Below are 26,777 nucleotides of genomic sequence, written 5' to 3'. Positions count from 1 at the left end.
TAATTCTCATTTATTACAATTAGTTTTATAGATCTTTCCATAAAATGACTGGAATTAAGTATTTTCCTAGTCTTGGATGAGTAATAATATCTAAAACTATAGATGTGAGGGATTAGTAAAAAAACCTTACATTATGAGGGTTCAAAAAAAACCTCTAAAATAATCCTCTAAATTATGCAATCCTCTAAAACAAAGATAGATTCAGTGTTTAAAAAAACACAAACTAAAAGTATCTAGATATTGTATTTTACTCCATTGTAATGTACATATAAGGCCAATACTGTCACCAATAGATTGAGAGGCAAAGCCTGTTTCAAAAAGGTATTACTTCCAGCCATTAAAGCATGGCCACTGCTGCAGCTGCCCAATACTGCCATATTTCTAAAAGCTGACAAGACAGCTACTGAGTTTTTGACTAAGAAAGAAGATTATGGATGGCCTCAGATACTGGGCTACAAAGAGACAAAGTAACAGACCTCCTTTCTTTACCATATTTTATAATCCAACATTTAAACCGTGAGGCGTTTAAATTTATCAAAATCAAATCTCAAAATTTATCAAAATCAAATCTCAAGAAGTCAGACAGGACGTTTGGAATAGTTTTCCCTTATCCCTCATCACACTATGCATAGCAACAAGGCAATATGATGGCCTTTAAATAGCCTGGATTTATCAAGCAGGGAGCAGAAGCACCCCACGTTTACCCCGAAAACCCTGTCTCATTGCCAAGCTGAAGTCTACTTAGTTTCTACAGCAAAACATTTCTTTTTTATTTATATAAAGAATTTATATACATCACCAGGATAATGTGGAGAAAAATTATAAGTAGATTCCCAAAATGTATTCTAGTTAAGCACTTTGGTTAAGAAACGGATGTGTAACAGATTATGCCTTCCAGACAAGCTCTTCTAAAATGAAAAAAATCTTTAAGAACATATCTGATTACTAACAGACTTGCCTAACACACAAGAAGTAATATTTATCACATTCAGGATATAAAGATAGTAAATGTTAAAATTATTTATACAGAAACTATTAATTTGTATCTTTGTTCTATAGCATACCAATTCTGTTGTACCTTGCAAAGAATAACAAGATAAAATTACTTAAGATATTTGAAATGTAGCAATCATATAATGTAAAATACATTAGTACCATGAAGCCAAATTTTAGAAAACTTAAGAATGAAAATGCTATTATCTTGTTAGTATTTGGAAGCAGGGATATAATAAAGTGTGATAACAGTCAATCAAGATCTTGACGACCACATTTTACCTCATGTATAATAACTGTCACCCTTTTCATAGTCCACATTCAGTTAAAACATGTCAAGCAGTAGGTATAGAATCATTCCACTTTAAGTATTCCTGCTACTACAAACATCATGTATGGAATTTGCCTTTTAATAAGTAAGGAATGCAGTCAACGGTGAATGGATAAAATTAGGCAATCTATAATTTATTAAACAAAATTTTCTAAAAAGCAAGAACATAGGTATAATTAGATAAAGCAATTTTATAAAATGTAATTTCCTTAGATTTATATTGAGCAGATGTCTTATTCAAATTATTACAACCTTTATTAGAAACTTCACTAGCCAATTTTTTTTGTAATTTATAACACTACACAATATAACTGAATCAAAAACTACTTAGTCTCCAACTCCTACATTTAGCACCATTTCCTACCCCTTTAAAGAACAGCTGAGCCTCTAGAATGTGATTCACTATTCTTTAATTGGCCAACTAATGTAGATAATATCATTAATATATTACAATAGGGAAGCTATACAACTTTCTAAGTTCCAGAGGTATTATAATTTTTTTATTTAATCAACTGACTGTGTCTCAGATTGTGCCTTAACTAGTTTGTTTATAATCAGTTCACAGACTCATACAACTAGAAGGGACATCAAATCTATAATGTTCAACTCTCTCATTTTAAAAGTTAAGGATATTAAAGTGATAGGATTTGTCCAAAGGTTCCACAGGTAGTTATAATGGCAGAAGCTAATCTCCTGACAGACCTCCTTCCCCTGCACCACGATGCACTGTTTTAAATAATAATTTCTATTTAACATGAATTAGATTCGTCATTTGAAAATGTGATCATTTGAAAATCTGAACACTATAATACAGATGTACTCAGTGTTTACTGTGCATGGATACTAGTTTTCCAGTGACACAAAGATAAACTGAAATAAAGGAACCACAATCTGATATAAAAAACAGGCAAGTACACAAACAATTTTTTAATGCAAGGTAGAATATAAAAACCATATGAAAAGTATATGAAAACTATGAAGTTCAAAGATGATGGTGGCTATGGGATGATTAGGACTTTACAAAGTCAGTGATATTTACTCTGAGGTCCTTAGGAAAGAAGGGAATCTAAGATAAGGAGGTAGGAGTCTAAGATAAAAAGATAGGAGTTGGTAAAGGCACCAAGTGAAGAAAACTGAGTATACAAGAGTGGGAAAGACGGTGGACATTATCTGACTAACCTCTACATGTTAAGTGTAAGGAAATAATAAAAGATAAATCTGAAAAAGTGAGGGCCACACTGTGGAAAGGGCCTGAATAGCCAACCAGAGCTATTAGATAGGCCACCACTTTTCAGAGAGTAGTAAAATCAAAGATGTTACTCCTCGGGAAGTGAGTTGTGCGTGTCAACCATGAAGAGGAAGAAAAATCTCATCACTCCCAGTGTAGGCATGTGTGTGTGTGGCTGTGACACGATCAGAGCAATTTAGGAAGATTAACATTCACCTACAGCCAGCCTCCTTACAACTTGAAATAGGAAATGTTTTCTAATAAGTTGCTCAAAATACATAATTCCTTAAATACAATACTACCTCATATGGGTGCCTTTTGAAATTTTTATAGGAGTTAACCTTTGCTAAACTATTTAGTAAACATGTATGAATGACAAGGTACTTAAAAACTGCTGGGGTGTACATCATCATATATATTGCTATAAAGCAGAAAAAAATAATTCAAACACGGTATCATTCCTGTTGTTCACCCATTAAAGAAAGCCATTAGACTGTGTGCTATCAATACATTAATAAAAATTACTTACATTCCTACTATAGATTGACAGCTATATCTATCTATGTGCTTGCATACATGTGCTTTCGCAACCAAATTATATACGATCCTATTTAAAACTATTTTACGCGAGAAGTAATCTTGCACATAACTCTTATTTGTTCCCAATATGTTTTGTTTTATTCAGAATCTTCCTAAAGTCTCCCTTTTCCTTCTTTACCATGCTTTATAATATTCTTATAGATCATTTATCTATAAGTTTATCTATAGAGATTATCACCTCTAATATGTCTCTTACATGGCCAGTCTAAGAAAATTTTCCAGTATTGTGGAATCATTGGATATGATGATACAGCATATTCTATATTTGGACAATACTAAATTTTAGAAAGCTTCTTCAGGCAACTTGTAATGCGTACACACGTATCTCTTTTCTCCACGACACAGCCAAGAAGAAAACAAATGGAGGAATGAATAAGTAGAGCACCGACCCTCTGAGCAGTCATAGCAGACCATTAATTCATACCCAGCCCTCGGTCATCTAAAATTCCCTGACATTTTCTTTCGTGCTACTGTATTCATGGCAGTTGAGGTTTGGGTGCACTTATTTCAGAATTTTATTGTTATCCAATTTGTTGGTATTTTGTGTATAAGATTTTCTAAGGAATTGATTCTGTCATGCAACATCTTAACTAATCTTTGTTGCTTGGTCTTTTGAAAATTTGAACAATATGACATTGATGTACTCAGTTAATAAAAATGCTGAAAAGAGCAAAGTCCAGCATTGAGCTCCGAAGAATGCAGCGAACTCCCTTGACATTGATATCATTTCTACTAACTGGACTTCTCTGGGTAAAGCTGTCCAGCCAGCTCACAATACACCTACAATCTGACCATCAGGCTCACCTGTCTACATCTTGACCAGAGGTGTATCTAAGAGTCAGTCCTGACCAGTAAACTTTGACATGAACTGTTCTCATGGAACCCATGCAGATAACTAGCGAGTGCTGTTAACACTTTGAAAAAATAAGTCATTTAAAAAAACAAAACCCCATTTGAATTTTGCACAGAATTCATGTCAAGCTCAAAGATATAGCATTCATAATCCGCTTACATTTTCCTTCTAAAAATCTGGACATTTGCCTATTTCTAATCTTCTGGTTCCCATCTTGGCTTGTACAGTCTCTTAAAGAATGACCTACGTATATAACTCTTTCTACATTGGGTCTACAAAACTTTTCATTATTCGACACAAACACAGAATGCCTACATTGGTAAGTTTCCTTAAAGTAATATTTACCGTAGGATTTTTGTGATTAAGTAAAATAATACAGAGAGGGCTGGCACATAACAGGCGCTTCATAAATGGGAAGCTGATGGTGGTTGTGGTGGTACCATTTATAATTTTTGCCAGGTCCTGGAAGTACTAGGGATACAAAGATGAGTAAGACATGGTTCCTAATCTTAAAAAGCTTATAATCTAGGTAAGCAAATATAATTTTGGTTCACTGCAGATCAGTGCAATGACGGAGTTAAAAAAGTTCTCTGGACACTCCCAGGAATGGCGTGCTTAAGCTCAGCATGTGTCTGAGTGATGTATTATGAGGTGGGGACCATATGTCTTGGTTTGCTCAGGACAACTAGTTAATGCCTGTATTCCAACTTAACTGTTAATGGTGCTTGCTTCCACTCTTACAAGTATCCAGTTTGAAATACTCATCTCAATTATACTTAGAGCCACTGCCCTGAGACAGAAATCGGCCACAATACTGCTGGACTTAGGTGCAGATGGGTTCCTTTCCTTTTAGCAACAGGTAAGCTCCTTGAGGGAAGAATGACCCTTCAAAGTACTGGGCGTTCTGTGGACTACATGCAAAAGCCCAGTCGGCCTCTCGGTAGTTGATCAGCAAGACTTAAAACAAGTCAGTAAATCCAACAGGAGTGGGTTATATTTATATCAATGCCCTTAATATTCGTTTTACTATTGTTATCCTTGTTTTACACAGTAGTCTAAAGGTTTGCAGAAAAGGAAAAAGAGGACTTTTTTTTTGTTTTTTTCCCCCTAATAATTACCATTTAGTTATTAGAAAAACTATGAAAGAAAGAAAAAATTAGCCAAATATTGAAGTTTTAAACCCAGCTTGGACACTTGTCAGGCGTGACTTTGAGCAAGTCCCTTAATATCTTATGCAGGGTCAGCTTCGTGGCCATGTGACCTGGGCTGTCCCACAGAGCCCCAGGAAAGGTTTAATTCCCTGCTGCTGCATCTGCATCTTGAAATTCTTAATTTTATCTTTGATTTGATTTTGTAAATCCAGTGGGACAAAAGAACATAAGCTTAAGCACAAGTGCACCATGTGTGCCCCACTGATCCTCGCCGACTATTTGCATACAGTGCTCACAATGTTCCAGGAGCACAGAATTCCTGTGTGAGGACCTCAGCAATCACAAGGCAGGAGTGTGAGGGCTACAGCAGAGTAAGTAAGCAGGGTGCTGACGGCCCTAAAAGGTCACGCTTTCTGTTCTCACCAGAACTTACTCTGAAAGCAGACGGCATCAGCAAAGGTATTCTAGGGAAGACCAGAAAACTCCTAACCTATCTTTTATTACTTATGTCACTTCCCTTTATCAGCCAACCATTTACAGTGATAATCATAACACAGAAGAGAAAGAACTGACAGTTCCTTTTTCTTTCAGTTCTTCTTCACTCATCAGTCAACCACAGGTAGAGAGTATTGATTGAATATGTGCATATCAAGAAGTGAAATAAAAATAGTGGAGTTAATTTTGTGCACTGTTCTCACTATTCCAGTAAAAACAAAATACATATCCATGTACAACATAAGAAATACAAATTGCATAATTTTAATGATTCTACGTGAGTTAAATGCTCTTATGTATGCAATTAAAACTTGCATTATACAATATAAAAATGAATAATAAAATTCATGTTAATATAAATTTAAATTTTTTCTTTACTTAGAACAGTAAATAGCAAGTAAAAAGCACCTTGATAAATGGAAAGGCTGCAGAAGAAAGAAAAAAGCTTTGTATTTTAGTACATTCAGTGGTACTTTTGTCTTGTTTTTTTTCATCAAGGGGCCTCTAATTTTCATTTTGGTCTGGTCCTGCAAATTATGTAGCTGGCTCTGTCTCTGAGCCTGTTTTTGATTAGTAAAATAATAATACCTGTCATATTGACCTATGGATGCTAAAATAATAATTAAGATAATTATAACAAGCTTTCCAGTTTCTGTTCTGGCATGTAAGCAGCTTGAAAGTTAGCACTCCATCTAAACAAGTAAAAAGGTTGAACAAACTGAAAAATCAACAATTCTTTTTAGATACATTAGATGAGTGAGATCATGGACAAGCCATAGCCCCCAAAATTGGAGAGACAGACAGGAAAACACAGAGAATTAAATAGTGGAGCAAAGATTTTGTAGGTTGTCAGATAGACACTTGTCTTATTAGGGAGACCACTTCAGGGATAGTGTAGATGCCTGACCCCTGCACTGTACATTTGAGGCTGAAACTGAATAACAATAAATGTCAACTACAATTTAATATATATATATAGTCGCAGGATGTGGAGTACAGCATAAGGAACAGAGTCAGTGGAACTGTAACAGCTATATACGATGTCAGAGGGGTAGTAGATTGGGAGAGGGGGGTTATCACTTTGTAAGGGGTATTAATGTCTCACTATTACATTGTTTTGTACACCTGAAGCTAAAATATATGTGTGTGTGTGTGCGCGCGCACACACACACACACACACACAAAATTAGTGGAGCAGACATCCAGCACCAAGGTAGGAAATCTAAACTGTAATTGACAAAACTGCTCCGTGCACAAGTCTGAGTCAAAAACGCAGAGGAACCCCAGTCATATGGAGGCCGTCACATTTTTGTGTTTTACCTCCAGAAGCACAACCAAGGTTCTCATCGTGAAGAGGAGAGAAAAAAGTCCTCTGGCTTTGGCATGGGGAAGGGAAAAATAACCATTCTGAAATACGCCAGAGAATTCTCTTCTTAACAAAGCCTGCCTTCAAGAGAAACTCTTTCACTAGAGCCTAAGCTTCTGGAGTTTTAATAGAGCCTAGCCTACCTGGGAGGAGATAAATATCCAACTTCAGCCCCCGTGCAGCCATCCTGTCCTACCTACAGTGGGGAAAAAGCAGAGGTCCATGTGAAGTTCATAGCCCAGGGATACAGGCTCCCTAAAAGGCTGAGATCCAATCACAGGACTAAGGAATGCTTCCCCTCCTCCCACGCCTCGCCACCACAGTACTAAAGGCCTATTTACCAGAATTCCCTTCACCTACTACAGTATGTTCAGCTTTTCAACAAAAAACTACAAAGTACACTAAAAGGCAAAAGCACAGTTTGAAGAGGCAGACCAAATATCAGAATCGGACTGAGGTATAACAGGGACGTTAGAATTATCAGACAGAATTTAAAACAATTACGATTAATATGCTAAGGGCTCTAATGGAAAAAGTAGACCGCATAACAAGAATAGATGGATAATGTAAGCAGAGAAATGGAAATTCCAAGAAGGAATTTAAAAAATGCTACAGGTCATGCTACACTATAAAAAATGCTACAGGTCAAAAACACTGTAACAGAAATGAAGAATGCCTTTGATGGGCTCATTAGTAGACTGGACAAGGCTGAGGAAAGAATCTCTGCGCTTAAGGGTATGTCAACAAAAATTTCCAAAATGGAAAAACAAAAAGAAATGTCACACATCAAGTCACAGACACAAGGAGCTCAGAGAATACCAAGCAGGATACATGCTAAAACAAAACCCTACACCTAGGCACTTCATTTTTAAATTACAGAAAATCAAAGATAAAGAAAAAATCCTGAAAAAAAACTAGAGGGAAAAAATTACTTAATCTATTGAGGAACAAAGACAAGAATTACTTTTACCTTCTCCTTAGAAACCATGCAAGCACTTCAAATATTTAGTGTTGAAAGAAAAAAACCCACAAACCTAGAATTCTGTATCCTGTGAAATGATCCTTCAAAAGTGAAGGAGAAATAAAGACTTACTCAGACAAACAAAAATTGAGGGAATCTGTTGCCAGTAGACTTGCCTTGTAAAAAAATGTTAAAAGAAGTTCTTCAGAGTGAAGGAAAATGATATAGGTCAGAAACTCAGAACTACATAAAAAAAGGAAGAATATTAGAGAATGAGTAAGTGAAGGCAAAATGAGATATACATTACAACAGTGCTTTGTAAACTGTAAAAATAAAAAACACTATAAACATTTGAGATTTCAATATTACTATAAGTTAACTCTTCCTTCTCTCTTATGATCTCAAGAGCTGATGGCTTTACGTATCATATGATCAAGTACTATGACCAAAACAGAATTAACAAACATAATTTGAGTGGTACTATATAACGTCAACCTGTTTTAGCAGACACCTTACATTGTTTCAAGATTTCCTTTATAGTCAAGTTGAGAACTTTCTAGAAATCATTAGCAACTTATTACTGGATCACAAGAAACCTAGTAGAAAATTTCATCCTTTCACTGTTTACTTTAAGATGATGCATTAAGTCTATAGTGAAAACAAAAAGTTCACAGTGTCAGAAACTTAATTCTCAAACACAGAGGACTTTTTTTATTTAAATCTCTTGGTTTTAATAAAGTAAAATATCTAATAATAAAATAAAATCACTGTTAATTAAGAACAGAGTATTTTACAGCTACTTTATTTCAGAATGTTATTTTATAGTTATTAATAACATTATTTGATACTTAGTATGTCTAAATTCATAAGGATTCTAGTAATTTTTAGGTAATAAACCCATCCAAAGATATAATTTAATGTTACCACAACCAATACAACCACAATAACATCTTCCATTTATGGAGCTCACATGCAGTAAATCCGTGTTTAGTTACCAGTAATCTAAGAGTCACATTGACATATAAGGATCTGGAGACTGTGTTCCTTGAGTTAAAGGTCTGTACCGCTACTACAGTTACTACCACCGCTACTGCCCTTACTACAAACACTACTACTAGTTCTCTCTCCTTCCTCCCCCGACTTCTCCACTAGCTTACAACCCAACCTGGTTTGGTCTCCTTTTCTCCTGAAGAATGAAAATTCTCTCTTTTTGGCACTTACCCTGTTTCCCCGAAAAGAAGACCTAGCCGGACCATCAGCTCTAATGCATCTTTTGGAGCAAAAATTAATATAAGACCCGGTCTTATTTTACTGTAATATAGGACCGAGTCTTATATAGTATAATAGGATACCGGGTCTTATATTAATTTTTGCTCCAAAAGATGCATTAGAGCTGATGGTCCGGCTAGGTCTTCTTTTCGGGGAAACACGGTAGTTGTGGCTACTTCAGAATAAAACAGTGCTATTTTTCAGCACTTTACTTCCAGCTTTACCTTCTTTTTAAACTAGGGAAAGGTAGATAACTTCAAGGTCTTATCTCGTGGTTCTGCCAGAGAAATATGGGCCTTCAGCTTTGTGATAGGGAGACATGTGAGGAAAAACTTTCAAGACGACTGAACACACTGTATCAGTTATCAGATATTTTACCAACAACCAATGAACAGATTACTGTGTATGAAAAATTACTGTTCAAGTTCCATAGTCAGAGACAAAAATGAAAGCTGCAAAGCATGTCCTGCAGGGTTTGGGTAAGCACAAATAGTCAACCGATAAAGAAGACTACATCCATCACTGGATATGCATACTCCCTGCTTGTTCCAGGTGCATTGTTTCCGATTAAAGACAACTATCGAAAACAAGTTATCACTGGCATTGATTCGAGTCAGGAGCTGTGGGGATTTGCGTCCTGACATCACTTTCAGGCTGTATAATCACACTCAGCTCCCATTTCTTCATCTAAAGAATAAGGGGTTGGACTAGATTGTTTACATCTTCGCCAGCTCTAAAACATTAAGAGTCTGGAAATAAAGTCTAATGTGGGCCCTAAATAACTCCCCTCTATGGAAACGTCTGTGTGGGTACGGGTACTGTTGGGCCTCATCAAGGGCTAGTGTATACATTTCCACACAGTCTATCAGCTACTGCACCAGAATCTTTAGTGCAGGAAAGTACCTTTCTAAATGGCAAAACCCAGATAGACATTCTAGGAAAAATCATTAAAAGACATAAATTAGTTTAGCTATCAGTACTGTATTAACTAATCGTCTTAGGACTGCATAGATTTATTAATAATTCATCCACCAGGACCTTTTAGCTATAATACCAACAGATATTAATTTTTAAAAATATCTTTTATATTTTGGCTAAATACTTCCCAGCATTATAAAGGTGGTTTTTATCTCTCGTCTCTATTTTTGAAAATATTTCCTAAGGTAGGTTATTAAAAGTATCAGCTGGAGGGGAAAAAAATACCCGAAACACTAAGCTATATAGCCCACTGCAGGCTTAGTGGCTGTGTTCCTTTTAAACCACCTAAGGATTATTGAACACCTGTGGTCTCTGTTCATTTAACACTCACTCTATACAGGAGTGACCTGATAAGAGAGCTGTTTGCATCACAGGTAAACAGCCAAGAATTAAACTTTTTTCTTGGTTTTGAGTAGCAATTACCCTTCAGTTCTCTTTACTCCCCTAAACTGCGTCAGTCTTCATGTTCATCTTTCCCAACAGCACAATTATAAAAAGGATCACTTTTGCCAATTATCATTTTGCGCAAAGACTGCTTACTCCATTGACAGTTTTTTATTCAATAATTAAGCCTCTACATGCTCAGCGCCGTTCTGGGCACTGATACTCTATAGGTGGCATTTTGGGGAAATGGGAAGGAGGTAGAGGTGAGAAACAGACAATAAAACAATCACAAATAACCAGTAGTGTTAGGTGCCATAGGGTAAATTAAAATAGGATGCTGTAATCAAGATCGTCTGGGGCCACTTTGCATTTGGTGTCAGGGTAGGCCTCTCTCTAAGGTGCTGTTTAAACTAAAACCAGAATGACAGGAAGGCACTCATGAGAAATGCGGAAAAGCATCTGAGACAGGGCAAATAATGCAAAGGTGCTGGAGAAGGCTAGTGCGGATGGGGCCAAAACACCTTTGTTCCTGGAGGCTCTTGGAAATGAATTGTATCAGGTAGACCGGTTCCTAACCTATCAGGTTGCCAGGAGGAGAGCAAGGTGACAGTTATCAAGAAAATCAGTTTCCCAAGAGAAACCACAACTAAATCCACTTGAGAAGAATGTGAACTCTGACGGGCAGAGATTTGGTCAGACTTGTTTACTGCTGTATCCCAGGAGCCTGTCATACTGCCTGTCACATATCAGGCATTCGTTATACATTTGTTGAATAATTTGGGTATATTTTCAGGATTAGGCAGATGAAGTGACCCTTCCAAATATGCTTATAAACTAACTTTGAATTAGCTTTTTAAAATTAAACTTTAATCATAAACACTGAGATCTTTCTGGCCCCAGAGTCCATATTCTTTTCACTATACGTTGACATTATTTAGCATAATGGTAATGTTAAATCACTCCAGAAACATTCATATTAGAAAACTTGTCCCAAAGATAGAAACAGCTTCCCACTTCCCAATGGGTATTAGCTGTTATTTAAATTAATCCATAGCAGACATTCATAATAATAATGAACTCCCTATCAGTGGCCTCCTTTTTAAAAAGATCTGCTCTAGTAGATGTGTGACCCTAAGTAAATATCACTCTCTGAATCTTATGCTTTTCCTTTGTATGATGATTATATTAAAACTATCTATGGTTACTACAAGAATTAATCAGCACACATAAAATGCTTAGTACAATGTGAGGCACTTAGCAGAAATTTAGTTAATCCCCTGACCTTTCTCCAGTCTTTCTTTCTCCATTTTTGGCTGTAATAAGTAATACACTGAGAGGCCATGTAGCATATTGGTTAAGAGCACACATTCTGAAGGCAGAACGTTCAGAGTCAAACCTTGGCTTGGTACTCCACAGCTGTATGACCATGAATAAATGACCAAACCTGTGTCCCTCGGGTTCTCATCCGTAAAGGAGGATAACAGTATCAACCTCATGTTGTTGATGTGAGGACTATGAAATGATGTACATAAAGGGTTTAGAACAATGCCTGGCATATGTCAAGCACCAAGTAAACACGATTTTTATTATCTTCAATGACCCATCAAATCTAATGTTGATCCTTCCACCTTGGCTGCAACATTCTTGAGCACAGGCTATAACTTAGTAAAACTACCTTTCATCATATTTATTGAGGAAATATTTTTCTTATTTTCTATTTAAGGAAATTTCTAATTTACTGTGGGGGGCTGTAAAGCTTGCATGCTTACTGAACAAAAGGCTTCCTTTCTTTCATTAAATAGGAAATGAAAGCTTTGCACATAAAGTAATTGGATTTCTTCCCTTTTTATTGCCTCACTTGCAATAAAGCTTTAAATGATTGCAAAAACATTTTAGAAATTCCATGAAGGAAAAAAAATGTTTGCAATTTACTACAAGCCTGTAACAGAACTTGAAATATGGTTTTCTGCCACAACTTATACACTCCTTATCATCACAGTAACTTTAATAATGGACAAGTATTAAAAAACTATTAAAGCTTCGGCTGGTTCCTTTTTTTTTTTTTTTTTTTTAGGTTGAGGTCATTTTAGTATAGTTATTTAACTCACAAAATAAGGTTACTATCATCTTGTTATTGCTTTCTATAAGACAATAATTCTTACTGTAACTTCTCAATTCTTTTTCAAACCTGGTAAAACAGAAAGAAGAAAGCAAACCATCTTGGCTGAAAGAACTTTCATGTAGTAGTCACAACTGTTTCAAGCTATTTAAATGATTTACTCATTTAAAGATAACCTCTCAATTGCCAGGACATTCTGTGTACTTAATTAATACCAACCAATAAAAATATTAGTTTCTATACCCACCAGATTTTTTTAAAATGACAATACCAAGTTATTGTAAAAAATGCAAAGCAATTATCATACAATACTAAAGAGAATATAAATTAGTACAATCATTTTGGAAAACTGTGGCAAAAAGACTAAAAAGCTGGACATATACATGTAATTAAAAAATACAGTGAATGTTTAAATAAAACAATTTATTATAGTAAAAGACACACTGCCATTAATCTCCCTCAAAATACTCCCCCTTGCTTTGAACACACTTATCCCATCGTTCTTGCCACTTTCTGAAGCAATTCTGGAAGTCCTACTTTCGTGAGTGTCCTCAGTTGCGCTGTCATGGCTGACTTGATGTCCTGAATCGATTCAAAACGTTTTCCTTTCGTGGTCATTTTTGACATTGGAGAAGAGCCAGAAGTTGTATGATGCCAGATCCAGTGAATAAGGTGGAGGAGAACACACTGTAATGTTTTTATTTGACAGAAATTGCCAGACCAGAGGCACTGTGTGACATGGAGCGTTGTCATAATGGAGGATGAAGTAAAGACACTCACAAAAGAGGACTTCCAGAACTGCTTCAGAAAGTGGCGAGAATGATGGGATGTGTGTTCGAAGCAAGGGGGAATATTTTGAGGGGGATTAATGGCAATGTGACTTTTACCGTAATAACTTTTTTTATTTAAATATTCACCATATTTTGTGATCACACCTTGTACACACTTTATGACCCACCATTTCTACTTTTAGGTATATACCCAATAAGCTATGGATATATGTTTACCAAAAGGCACGTACAAGAATGTTCATAGCAGCTTTATTCATCGAAATCCTAAACCAAACACTACTTGTGTAGAATGGAAAAATTAAGTATGGCACATGTAGACAACAGATAATACTTAACAATAAGAAAAGAAGACACAATGACATGGATGAATGTCACAGACACAATGATAAGCAAAAGAAACCAGACACAGTATGTGTTGTATGATTTCATTTACATAAAACCTAAAAGTACACAAAATATATCTATATTGACAGAAATCTGAATGATGATTAACTCTGGGCGAGTGCGAAATAGGAGGACCAAGAGACTGAGAGGTGCTAGCAATATTTTTCAATTCTCTTAATTTTCTCATTAACAAACAGGACATCTTGAAAACGGGGACGGGGGGGTTTCAAAGGGGGAGAGAAACTCAACAGAAATTTCAAGTGCCACCTAGATTGAAATTTTGTAACATTGGTTTTACTGACAAAAAGTACAGAGAAGTCAAACTTTAGACTCTATAAGAACTAAATCCGGCAGCTAACGATTATTCCCTTGAACCAGTTAGTGGTTGCATTGATTAGCTCTCTTATGTGTGATCATTTAACCGATTTAAAGAAGTGTCTGGAGATTTAAATGCTTACTTAAGGATTCTCTCATAGTGGTGAAAAGCTGCCTTCTAACTAATGCCTACTTATAAGAAAGTAGCTTAACTCACTCTGTATAATTAAGTGTAAAAAAAATTAACAAAAAAAAGTATGCTAGATTGTCCTAGATAAAAATTCTATCACTGGCTCAAAATTACCTTGAATAATATATAAGATTTCCACAATGTTTCTCTAGTCTCTGTACCAAGACATACCCATCACCATCAGTTTTCCTCTCCCTTCTCCCTTTCTCCTCTTTACAAAGCTCATAACATCAATTATGACTTACATTTTACTATATAGAAAAGTGACATGAAAATCAACAAACAATATCTCTATCCAATAGATATTGTTTGTATTTGGTAAGTTTCTATTTGGTAGTGTATCTTAGATAAAATTTATTTAATCAAAGGAAGATACACTTTAAATTAGATTTGTTTTCAGTTATTACATTCTGTAGCCAACATGACTCCAGAATCTCATCCTTAATCACATCCTTTCAGCTTCAAACACATGACAAAATATTAAATGAGAAAACTCTTAAGATTAGTCAGGCTCAGAATTGAGGTAAACATCTTCCTAGAACAGAAATCAAACAGAAAAAGCAAAGCAGAGAGCAAAACTGAAGTGACTGTTCTACACAGCTCTATGGGCAAGAAATATAGAGTTAACGGGACCCAGAATCCAGTCCACTGCTTGAAATCAGGGGCTAAGACAAGTCTGTCCAAAATGATCTGAAGCAGAGGCATGTTACTGCCAACTCAGCAGGATGTTCTTTTCTTATTAGCAGAATTTAGATTTAAGTAACGATATATGTGACACCCTATTTCAAAATCTTAAAAATACTAATATTGTTCTGATGTGGCTTTGACATACTCTGTTCCAATAAAACTGTATCACGGATACAGCCTTTAGCAGTCAACTTAACCCTCAGTTTATCAGGATCAACAGTTCTCACCATTTATCATCTGGTTTAAGTAACCCTCTTTTCTTTATATTTTCAAGTCATTTTATGATTACTTTAGAGAAGTCAGAATAAAGAGAGAGTGAAAAACTGCATTAAAAATTTCAGTAAGAATTGAAACATAGAAAACTGAAATTTTAATTCCACACATTTCTGCTTTTGACAGTATATAGACCTGAAATGGGAAACATTCTTTTGAAACACGCATGAACACAGAAATTACCTGTCTTATAAATACTGATTTCAGATTTAAAATCTCTAATAAATGGCTACTTCTTGTTCGTCTTACTCTTGAATCATTAAAACATGATACTTTTAAAAACTATGACAGCTCATAATTTGTTGATGACAGAAGACCATTTCTTTGCTCCACAATAGCAACAACAAAAAATATATTGCAAGAAAAGAATAAGGTACTGTCATACGCTCTGACATGGATGAATCTTGAAAACATTATGCTAAGTGAAAGAAACCAGTCACAAAATACCACATCTTAAAAGATACCATTTATATGAAATGTCCGTAATAGACAAATACATAGATGCAGAAATATTAGTGGTTGCCTTGAATAGAGACTGCTATTGAATTAGTATGAGGTTTCTTTTGGGGGTGTCCTAAAATTGGACAGTGGTGATGGCTGTGCAACTCTAACAATATGCTAAAAATCACTGAGTTGTACATCTTAATGGGAGAATATTACAATATGTGAATTATATTTCAATAAAGCTGTTATTTAAAAGTAATATGGTAGAAAAATTTATAACTGGAAAATGTTACTAGAATGGTTTTTCCACAAACTGGAAATAAAAAGTCTACCATGATTATACATTAGTAGTAAATATTCCAAAACTAGTGTGAGGAATCCCAACACTCTATGGGGACAATCTTCCACTATCACAGACCTAGTGTCCTTCAGCCCAGCTCCACTTCTTTTTCTGAAACAAAGAAGGTTAGGAAACCAGCAAAGAAGAAAGGGAAGACTGGGGAAGGCAGCTCTGATAAAAAACAAACAAACAAACAAAAAAAACGAAAAACCTCTCCACCTCAACATCCTATCCCAAAAGCCAAGAGTATCTCCTAGATACCAATTCCTAAAAGAAACCTCTATCATAACCTTCCTCTTTTCTGTTTTATTTGCAAATACATTTGTATGTGGCAAAACAGCATAATATGAAAACCACAGCAATAGACATTCATTATAAACAAGATCTGAGCATACTCTTATCAATATTTAATGTATTAGTGTATTTAAAAATAGGATTTAGAAAGGGGAGAAAGTGAAAATAAAGGAGAGATAGGAATGGAAATAAAACCTGCTGCCTATGATTCTTGAGCATCACGTCTCAAATCTGACAAGGTCACTCTTGACTATTCAATTTAGCGACACATTTTTTTTAACTAAGAAAACAGTAAATTATGGAGTTCTAAATTCAAAGTCAAATGGGAATCCAATCAACTGTTTACAGGAAACACAAAAGACAAAAGAACTACAGAAATGCAAATCAGCAAAATTCATATTGTAAGAAAATCACTTTTTTTCTCACAAGTAAATTACCCAGAAAAAAGAAGAGGTGAAGAAGGAAATGCTAGGTTAAAAAGCTTAAAAGACATACCAATCTGATCTGCATTTTGATGCAAACAAACTGGGAGAAAAAAATGCATGACTTGTATGAGACAACAGGGAATCAGAACACTTTACAGGATGTTTGATGAGGAATAAGGAATGACTCTTTTTTTAGTATATATGATAATGGCATTCTGTTGTTTCTTTAAGAGACCTTATCTTTTAGCGATATATAATATTTATAGATGAAATAATTTCTGGGATTTGTTTAAAAATAATATGGGGAGGGGCGGACGGTTAGCTCAGTTGGTTAGAACGTGATGCTCTTAAACACCAGGGTTGCCAGTTCGATCCCCATATGGGCCAGTGTGAGCTGTGCCCTCCACAACTACCGTGTTTCCCCGAAAATAAGACTGAGTCTTATATTAAGTTTTGCTCCAAAAGACACATTAAGGCGTATATTCAGGGGATGTATGTCCTCCTCAAAAATCATGCTAGGGCTTATTTTCCGGTTAGGTCTTATTTTCAGGGAAAATAAGATTGAAACAACTACTTCACTTGGAGCTGATGGGTCCTGGAGAAATAAACTAAAAAGAAGTAAAAGTTTAATAATAATAATAATAATAATAATATGGGGAGAGAGAGTAAAGGTATAGCTGAAACAAGACTGGACATGAGCTGAATCTGAGTAATAGGTATGTATCCATTTTATATTTTCTATATGAAATTTTAAGTATCTGGACTAAATTTACATTTAGAAATACAATATATTTTGAGAAATAAATCCCAAAGATTTACGATCTTGTAATAAAGGCAAATTTATATAAATATTATTAACAGTCTTACCGTAACAATTAACTCTTTTTCAAATAGATTTTATAATGCAATTACAAACATTTTTGTTTAAAAGACAATTCTCACATCCTTGGGTCTTCTGCACTGGGCTGAAAGAGTAACCCTTTACTGTCTTACAGATATTACTGGCTTCTACTTGCTTTTCAGGGAACTCAAATCAGCCGGGCAGTGGAAAACATACATTAAATTCATTTTTTGACCTCCTTTTACAATCAACAAAGAGATGGAGCCAAAGAAGATTTAAACTTTGTGAACATGTTTGAGAACTCAGAAATACAAGAGTTACAAAGTGGATATCAATAAAAAAGAACTAAAAAAAAGATAAGCACACTCTCAATAAGTCAAGTACCTAGACCGGTTGGCATTTAAAAGAACCCTTTCAATGGACATGGAGACTTTAATCCAGATCTGTAGTTGAAGAGAAAAAGTCCGTTTTCTGAAAGCATGAATAAAGAGCTTGTAGAAAAGTGGGGATGTCCAACATGCTATTCTGTATCACTGCAAGGAACCATGATCATACAAACCTACTTTTTACCTCCTAGAGATCAGAAGATTAGAAGAAACCAAGATTATTCCCCAGATGTTTTCAAGTCAATTATGAAGGAAGGATTGCTTTCCCTTGTAGCATTTAAATTTTTTAAATTAAATTCATTGGGGTGACAATGGTTAGTAAAATTACATAGACTTCAAGTGTGCAGTTCTGTAATACATCATCTATATATCACATTGTGTACTCACCACCCAGAGTCAGTTCTCTTTCCATCACCATATATTTGACCACCTTCACCCTCTTCTACCATTTGAAGTTCACAGTGCTACAGAAATAAGGTCCTAAGGTGCAGTAAGAAAAAATAGGGCTATCTATTCAGCAGAATCATAGAAGTTTGGCTTCAACAGGATTAGTGAGTGGTTAAAAAGTAGAAAAAACGGTAGAAGAATATATTCCTGCTGCATTTCATCTCCACTGAGTCTGTGTGTTAAATACACATTTTGGGGGTCCATCTCAGATTTGCTAAATTAAAATAACTAGGGGTAAAGGTTTTACATAGTTTGAGAACTACTGCTTCTGGGAATGGGGTCCTGTCATCTATTCATTAAGGGAGAGATGGAACTGGGGAGATTTGTTAGATTCAATGCAATGTCCATAAAGCACCAATATATCTGAAGTAAACATTTGTTAAAATTCCTTGAAAAATAAGTAAATACATAATCTTTGAACTCAAGTACTAAGTCTTTAAATTCTTTACCAGTGCTATAAAGTTTAAAGTCTAATGATCAATTAAAATATCATTCAGGAGATAAAATATAAAAAGTTGGCAATAATAATGTCATTTACGGCTTTTGGCTAATATAAAGTAACGGTGGTGGTCATTACTCCACATTACACTAATATCTTTTATTGATAAAGTACGCTATGCATTTGAAATGTCTCTAAATACTGGGGGGGGGGGGTTCCAAAAAAGGTACACATTTTAAGAGATGTTATCTACGTATTACTTTTCGAAGTTCAACTGAATTACAATAGCAATGTGTAGTGTGATGTCCCCTCAAATGATGGCGTTAATCAAATGAATGCGAGCGTCATTCATTGTGTTACAATTTTAATAGTTTTTTCCTTTCTTAAAAGGTGTATACATTTTTTGGGCACCCTCTATACATTGTCATATGAAGATAAAAATTTCTGTTTTATCACTGTATCCCTAGCACTGTGTATACAGTGACTGCTTAACAAATATCTGTTGAGTGAATAAATGAATGAATTTGATATAACAGCTCCTTGAAGTTTGACAAGGCTATTTGTTAAAAAGCAAAGTAAAATGCATTAAAACAAAAAAGTCTTTCAATCATTCCTCTAAGAGAAGTAGATGCTGGCTAATCTACTTTTACAGATTGCATTCCACATCAAGCCTCAATTATCTTTTACTTGGACTATAGATTATAGCCCCTCTCCCTTCAATACATCTTACATTCTGCAGCCAGGATATCATCTTACTAAACCATCCGGCAAATCAATATACTCCCCTACTCAAAATCACAAGCGATCTACTATTTATCATGAAACTTCAGGTTCTCTCAACATTATCTTTATTGCCGCATACTCCATTATTGTCCTATACTCTAGTTAAATTGGATTATTCACTATTGCCAAAATGTGCCTTACAATTTCAGTCATTTTTTTCATGCTATTTCCTCTGCCTGTTGCCCTCTCCTGCTCCTTCCTAATAATCTTTCAAAGCTCACATCAAATGTAACCACTTCCATGAAGACTTTCCTAATAATCCTAACATGTTATCTCTCACTTCTCTCAATCTCCATGTTCTGTATCTCTCCTGTTGTGCTGTATCAGCCTTTTGTTAAGGTTATTTTTTCATATCATCCCCTTTCAATCACTTGCTCTTTCAGAATTTTAAGATTCTTGAGGGGAACTGTCTTCATCCTTTTTATATTCCTTCCCTTTAATATGCCTTGTACACTGCAGGCATCATAAGGGTTGCTACATTCATCCAAATGTTTCCTCCTAGAAACCTTTCACTGTATCTTTCTAAATATCATGCACACACACATTTGGATGCAAAATGGTGGTAGCATTTAATCTACTTGAAAGCAACCAAACTGTCAGACCAAATCGCTCTTCAGGTTATAACTATCAGCTTTACACTTAAATCACACAGACTATTACAGTAACTACAACAGCAGCAACACTTAAGTCCCACAGCATGCTTACTTAATTAGTACAGTAAAGACAGAGGGCTGAGTGTGGTTGGGGATTAAGAAGTCAGACTATATACCCAGAGAATTGAATTCAGGTGAATGGAATCAATGGGATGTAAAATACAGTGCACACCAGAAGGCTCTAATAACATTTGATCAAAGCTGTGCAGCCTATGAAGCTAAAAAGGGAAAGCTTCAAATGACAAAAAGTCTGGAGAGTACTGGGCACAGAGGGAAAAAAACAAAGACTGCATACGTAGTGTTCTCTATAAGGTTGTTAATATTCACTGCAATCAGATTCTAAGAATGTTCATACTAGGTAGTAACTATGAAGTTATGAGACCTTTTTTTGTAATCTACACTAAAAACCATTCTGGGTACTTTTGGAGCAATACCTCAGGATTGCTTACCATTGTTATCAGAAAACAGAGTCTGCCATGTGGGGTTTCTAGTCCGGCTCCCCGCATTAGTACACAGGATATGGTGAAGCCAAAAAGGAACACCCACGGAGCCATAGAAAGGGGAGTCATACCACTCTATTCTCACTGGCGGCTGAGTTGGAGACACAGGAAGCAGGAGCCACATGATCCACAATCTGCCGTCGTCTTCTCCGCCACCCACCCAATCCCACTTACTAACTGCAATCCACGATTGCTAGCTCAGCCACAGTAGTCATATCAGTGGCCAATGGCTAACACCTTTCCAAGTGAGGCCAAGAGCCTGGAAACTGCTCTCCTGGCTCTGTCCCCACAGAGTTCCTATCTATTTCTCCAGATCCAGTTAATAATGCTAAATGCAGTAATAATAATTGGGGTCAGGCTTGTAGCAAGAGGCCATAAAATCTAGGCAAGAGACAACTCTAAAAGGTAAGACATGTGTATCTACCGTGTTTCCCCAAAAATAAGACCAGGTCTTATATTAATTTTTGCTCCAAAAGACGCATTAGGGCTTATGTTCAGGGGATGTCATCCTGAAAAATCATGCTAGGCCTTATTTTCCGGTTAGGTCTTATTTTTGGGGAAACACGGTAGAACAGCCATCTTTTGGCAGGCAAAACAGGAAGAGCTAGAATCCCAAGGGCAGGAGTTCCTTTACACAGGTGGATACTTTTTAAAAATAAAACATGGATGCTTCCCATGTGAGTGCAGAAACACCTGTCCTCTCCTCACTGCACACTTTTTTACTTTCTGGTCAGATTTTATTGCTTTAAGTCAATAGATGAATTAAGCGGTAAAGAATGTAAAGAAAATGATCTTCAAGTAAAATAAAAAATAGGTTCTAAAACTTTTCTTGGAATTTTTATACATTTAGAAAATTTAAAAAAAAAAATTTAAAAACAAGACTTACCGGAGAAAGCATATGTTAACACATCCAAGGCACTACAATTTTAGGACTCAGTATTAGTCCTTTCTCACCAGTTAAGTTTTTTTTAGTGAGGTAGGAGAGGAAAGAAGGGAAGAAAGGTAAAAATGATATATCAAATTTTCACATTTATAAGTTTTTTTTGTAATTACGAAAACGCAACATTAACATTTAATTTTTTTGAGTAGCCTATCACAACGTGAAAATGGTGGAGAGAAGCATCTAAGAGCATTAGATGTATTCATTTAAACAAAAAATGTTATGCAAATTTATTTGTACAACTTAGTCCTATTTTATATTTGATTCCTGTTGTCACTTGTAAGAATGCCGCACTTGCTAACTGGTGGGTGACCAGGACTCAGGGGGACAAGCAGACCTTTTCCCAGTGCTCTCTAGAGTACTGTGACTTCCTAGTCTTGTGCCCGTGACTATTCCCTCCCACACTACCACAGGTCAGTACGTTACCACTACAGGTAAAATACATTCATGCTTTGTTTTGAAAGTTTAAATGTCATTTAACAATAATTATTGAAACAGCATAATTACAAGAAAAAGGTTGTAACACAGATGAACAGAACTTCAGCTAAAAGGTAGCTAAAATAAATGCCATAATTCATGAAAATGCCATTCTTCATGTACTCAAAAGAAAAACATGACAATATAATTGTTATACTATAAAATTCATTATAATTGGGTTTTAAAGTTGCAATGTTTACAAAGTACCTTTTAAAATTTATTTATTAACTTTTTAATTGTAGTAAAATACACATAAAATTTACCTCCTTAACAGTTCAGTAGCATTAAGTACATTCACATTGCTGTGCGACCAATACAGCCATCCATCTTCAGAACTCTTCTTGCAAAGCTGAAACTCTGTACTTATTAAACAATAACTGACCATTTTCACTGCCTTCCCCCCACCCAGCCCCTAGAAATCACCATTTCATTTTCTTTCTTTATGCATTTAATTATTCTAGGTACCTCCTATGGATACGTAGAGGAGTAGAATCATACAGTATTTGTCCTTTTGTAACTAGATTATTTCACTTAATATTATGTCCTCAAGGATCATCCATGTTGCACCATAAGTCAGAATTTCCTACCTTTATAAAGCTGAATAATACTCCACTGTATGTATAAACCACATTTTGTTATCCATTCATTCCCTGATGGATGCTTAGGTTGTTTCCATTTAGGGGCTATTGTGAATAATGCTGCTATGAACAAGGGTGTACAAGTATCTGTTTGAGACCCTGTTTCCAATTCTTTGGGGTATATACCCAGAAGCAAAATTACTGGATCATACAGTAATTGTATGTTTAATTTTTTGAAGAATCACCCACTCTTTTGCACAGTGGCCGCCCCACTTTAAATTCCCACCAACAGTGCACACGGGTTACAATTTCTCCACATCCTCACTAACACTTACTACTTTCTGGTTTTTTGATAGTCATCCTAACGAGTATGAGGTATAAAGTACCATTTTAAAATCCTATAAAAGTTTTTTATTTCCACCTATATTTGAAAATGCCATAAAATGAGATAGAAATTTAGAAAATATAAAACCTTAGTAATGCAGTCTCTAAACTAAAAATGCTCATAATATTAAGTCAGGAAAGAGGGAAGAAAAATATAAAGACAATACAATCTACAAAGAAAAAACGAATTGAAAGTAAAACCTAAAATGTTAAAAGTGGTGAGACTCTGGATAGTAAGATGACAGGTGATTTAAAAAACTGGGTTTCTTCTATAGTGTTCTTGTATTTTCTACGGGTTTTACAAGGGAAAATGGCTAAGAAAAGAAATGAGGCCGAATACAAAGATAAAAATTGAAAGGGAATTGTAGACCTGGTTAGGTCGAAAGAAAAGATGGGGGTGGGGCGGGTTGGGATGGAACCAAATCAGTTACTGAGATAAAAGTAAGAATGGCATGTGCAGAAGACAGTATCTACTCAATTTCCTTGAAAATTATATAGATTATATAGATTATATAGATTTGGGAAGAGATTAACTAAAACAAAAAGTGAAAACAAGTAATGGTTAGACTATGAAAGGCTTAAGCACTTGTACTTCATTCTGTAAGCAATTAGACTTATTTTAATTTTTCCCACTGTTCAGGTTTCCACTAAGTTTTGATGAAATTAGAATCTTTCTTTCTGCCTCCAGTTTTTCTGGCACTGCAATACTTTCAAATAAATGCAGTAATCGAGACAAATAATTATAAATAACACAAAAATAATATTCTAGAAGATGAATAACAAAGTTTATGACTAATGCTTTCTGTGACTCAAGACTACATATCTAATCATACTTTTATCCTAACACCCTGTTCTGTTTTTGACTCCAAAATGCAGATGATTCTAATCAGATAGGAATTAGATGAAAAGATGTGTGGTTTTAAAAGATAAACTTGACTCTGGATAATTTCTAATTAAGAAAATGTTTATTTCGGTGTCAACTGATCTTATATTTTACCTCCCACTTAATGGCACTATTATAAACTTTTCATAGACATAACTATATTATTTCCTTTCAGCATTTGAGTAAAACTGCTGAGAAAGGATTTGCATCTATATCCAAAAGAAGCCTTGCTCTCATGGCGCTATCTAGTGAGTTGCACAACAGTCTTTCATTCTTCTACCTAGACCCGGTTTCATGGATCTAGAATTTGAATTAAGAGATTCTGGAGTGAGGAGCCATTTTGCCCTTGGGGGACATTCAGCAGCATCTGAAGACGTTTTGATTCTTAGGACGGGTAGAAAGCTGCTCAACATCCTACAAGACATAGGACATCCCCCACTCTATTCCTAGTGACTGAAATAGTGCTTGGCATGTGGTGGGTACTCAAAAATGGCGACTGAATTAATATATTTATATATGAGCAAACTAAGGTTCAGTGAGTTCAGGTATCTAGTAAATAGCAGAACTACAACTCAAATTAACCAAGGCTAGGGCTAGGTTCTTCCATTTTATCTTCTATCAGTTTGTTAATTTTTTCAAAAGAGTTTTTAAAAGTCCATATCCTTTGACTTAGCAATTCCAATTGATCCTAAGAAGTTATCACATAGCTGTATACTGATTATATATACACAGATTTTCATTATTCAAAAGAGATCAATTTTAAGAAGAATCTGACAGTATTCAGAGGAAGACAAATTATGATATATCCACCAATGGAATGATATTAAAGACAGAAAAGCCTATATACATTTATCAGTAAGAAAGGACATTCAAGATATATTGGTAAATGACAGAGGAACAGAGACTGCTCTAATAAATGTCAGAGAAATAACCAGTATGTACTTACATTACACACTTTAAATGCACTTTGTAATATGTAATTTATGCCCTGATAAAGTCAATTTTTTAAATTTTAACAACAAAATCAAGGATGCACCCTTCACTGACAATTCCTACTGTGCTCCCATAGTTGTGAGATGAAATACATTCAAAGCCAAGCCACCATTATTTAACCAATCCGTTTACAAAAATCGAATGTTCTCTCTACTTCTCGTTTGCCTAATCATATCTATCGTGCAGACCACTGCCAAAATAATCTTCCAAAAGAACCCTTGTGAATTAGGTGTATCATCTGGTTTAGAAGCTTTGAAATGTTTCCCACAGCATTTCCTCCAAAAAAGAAATCAACCTGGACTTTAAGGTCTTCTACAATTTGAGCTCAATCTACTATTCTGGTCTAATTTTTCGCTATTTTCTACATATAGACATGTATCTGTCTTCAAGCTCCACTACTCCTCTTTTTCTACACATACATCCTTGGTCTATTTTCAGTTTCCATGCCTGTCCTCTAGGTGTTCTCTCTAAATGATATATTCCTGCCTTCCACCTTATCCTACCTACACTTCAAAATCGACTTCAAATGCTAACCTTAAGCATGGAGTCTTTTCAGAAGGCCCCTTAAGGGATGATCTTTTCAATTCTCTATATTTTCACTGAAGTCTGATTGTGCATGAAAGCTAAAAACACCATTCATTATGACATTAATAAAATACTTGTCCTTGAAGAACTCACATGATCTATACCCACACATACAGAGGGTGCCAAAAAACTGTATACACATTTTAAAAAGGAAAAGCTATTAAAATTGTAATGCTCAATATATACTGATAACAAAAGATGAATACAAGTCACTTTTGACTTCTGCAATTACAAGAGGTGCTCAAAGTGGTTGCCATCAGCATCCAACTGCTGATTACGGCAAACTACTGCTTGAGTAACGCTGACCAAAATGCCCACTTGTATACATTTTGCTGGCACCCCTGGCATGGAACTGACTACAGTTCATACAGAACAAGCTAGAGGACATGCTTAGTTGATACACACAGTAGTAACTCAATAAATACTTACTGAAAGAATAATTATTTGCATATTGTGAATATCGCAAAAGTCATTCAAATATAAGTATACAAATAAAATGGTAATCTTCATAGATTTTAAAACAAGGGAATTTTACCTTTTCAGTTGTAAGAGGTTTTGCAGGCTTTTCTGGTTCCTTTTCTCTCTTCTTCTCTTCCTTTTTTTTTTCCTTTTCTTTCTAAAACATAGCCCAAGGTTTTTGATAAGTTTACTTCAAAAAATGTGAGTTTTTAAAATATGTTTTATTAGAGTTATCATTTGAGAAAAGTACAAATATTCAGTGATGACAATATCTGGAGATACTGAAATATAAAAGTTAACACAGCAAATTCATTTTCTCATTGAGGTTACATGTTGATACAATAAAGAACATCTTCTTAAAAAAATTAACACAGAGCTGAGACAATTTAGAACTTCTTTGATATTTCAGAGCTTATTTTAAACAAATGAAAACTCTATTCAATAAATCCTCACTGTATCTTTATATAAGGTTAGTTAGACTTCCTAATAGCACCAATAAAGTTGAAATCTGAATTTAAGAAAAAAAAAGTAAACTGATGGAACACAATTACTTTCACA

General features: G+C 35.2%; 1 protein-coding gene across 2 annotated transcripts in view; it reads right to left on the bottom strand.

Moving 5' to 3' along the window:
* SMAP1 (small ArfGAP 1) overlaps positions 1-26,777 on the bottom strand; it is a 131,420-nt gene that overhangs the window by 29,954 nt on the left and 74,689 nt on the right. For both annotated transcript variants that reach the window (XM_033099464.1, XM_033099472.1), the window contains one exon: positions 26,296-26,376. In XM_033099464.1, the coding sequence (XP_032955355.1) occupies positions 26,296-26,376 (81 nt within the window). The remainder of the gene's footprint in view (positions 1-26,295; positions 26,377-26,777) is intronic.

This window comes from Rhinolophus ferrumequinum, chromosome 3 (genome assembly GCF_004115265.2).
Source record: "Rhinolophus ferrumequinum isolate MPI-CBG mRhiFer1 chromosome 3, mRhiFer1_v1.p, whole genome shotgun sequence".
Classification (NCBI taxonomy): Eukaryota; Metazoa; Chordata; class Mammalia; order Chiroptera; family Rhinolophidae; genus Rhinolophus; species Rhinolophus ferrumequinum.
Note: the sequence above shows the minus strand (reverse complement) of the source record. Positions and strands in the feature narration are given on the sequence as shown.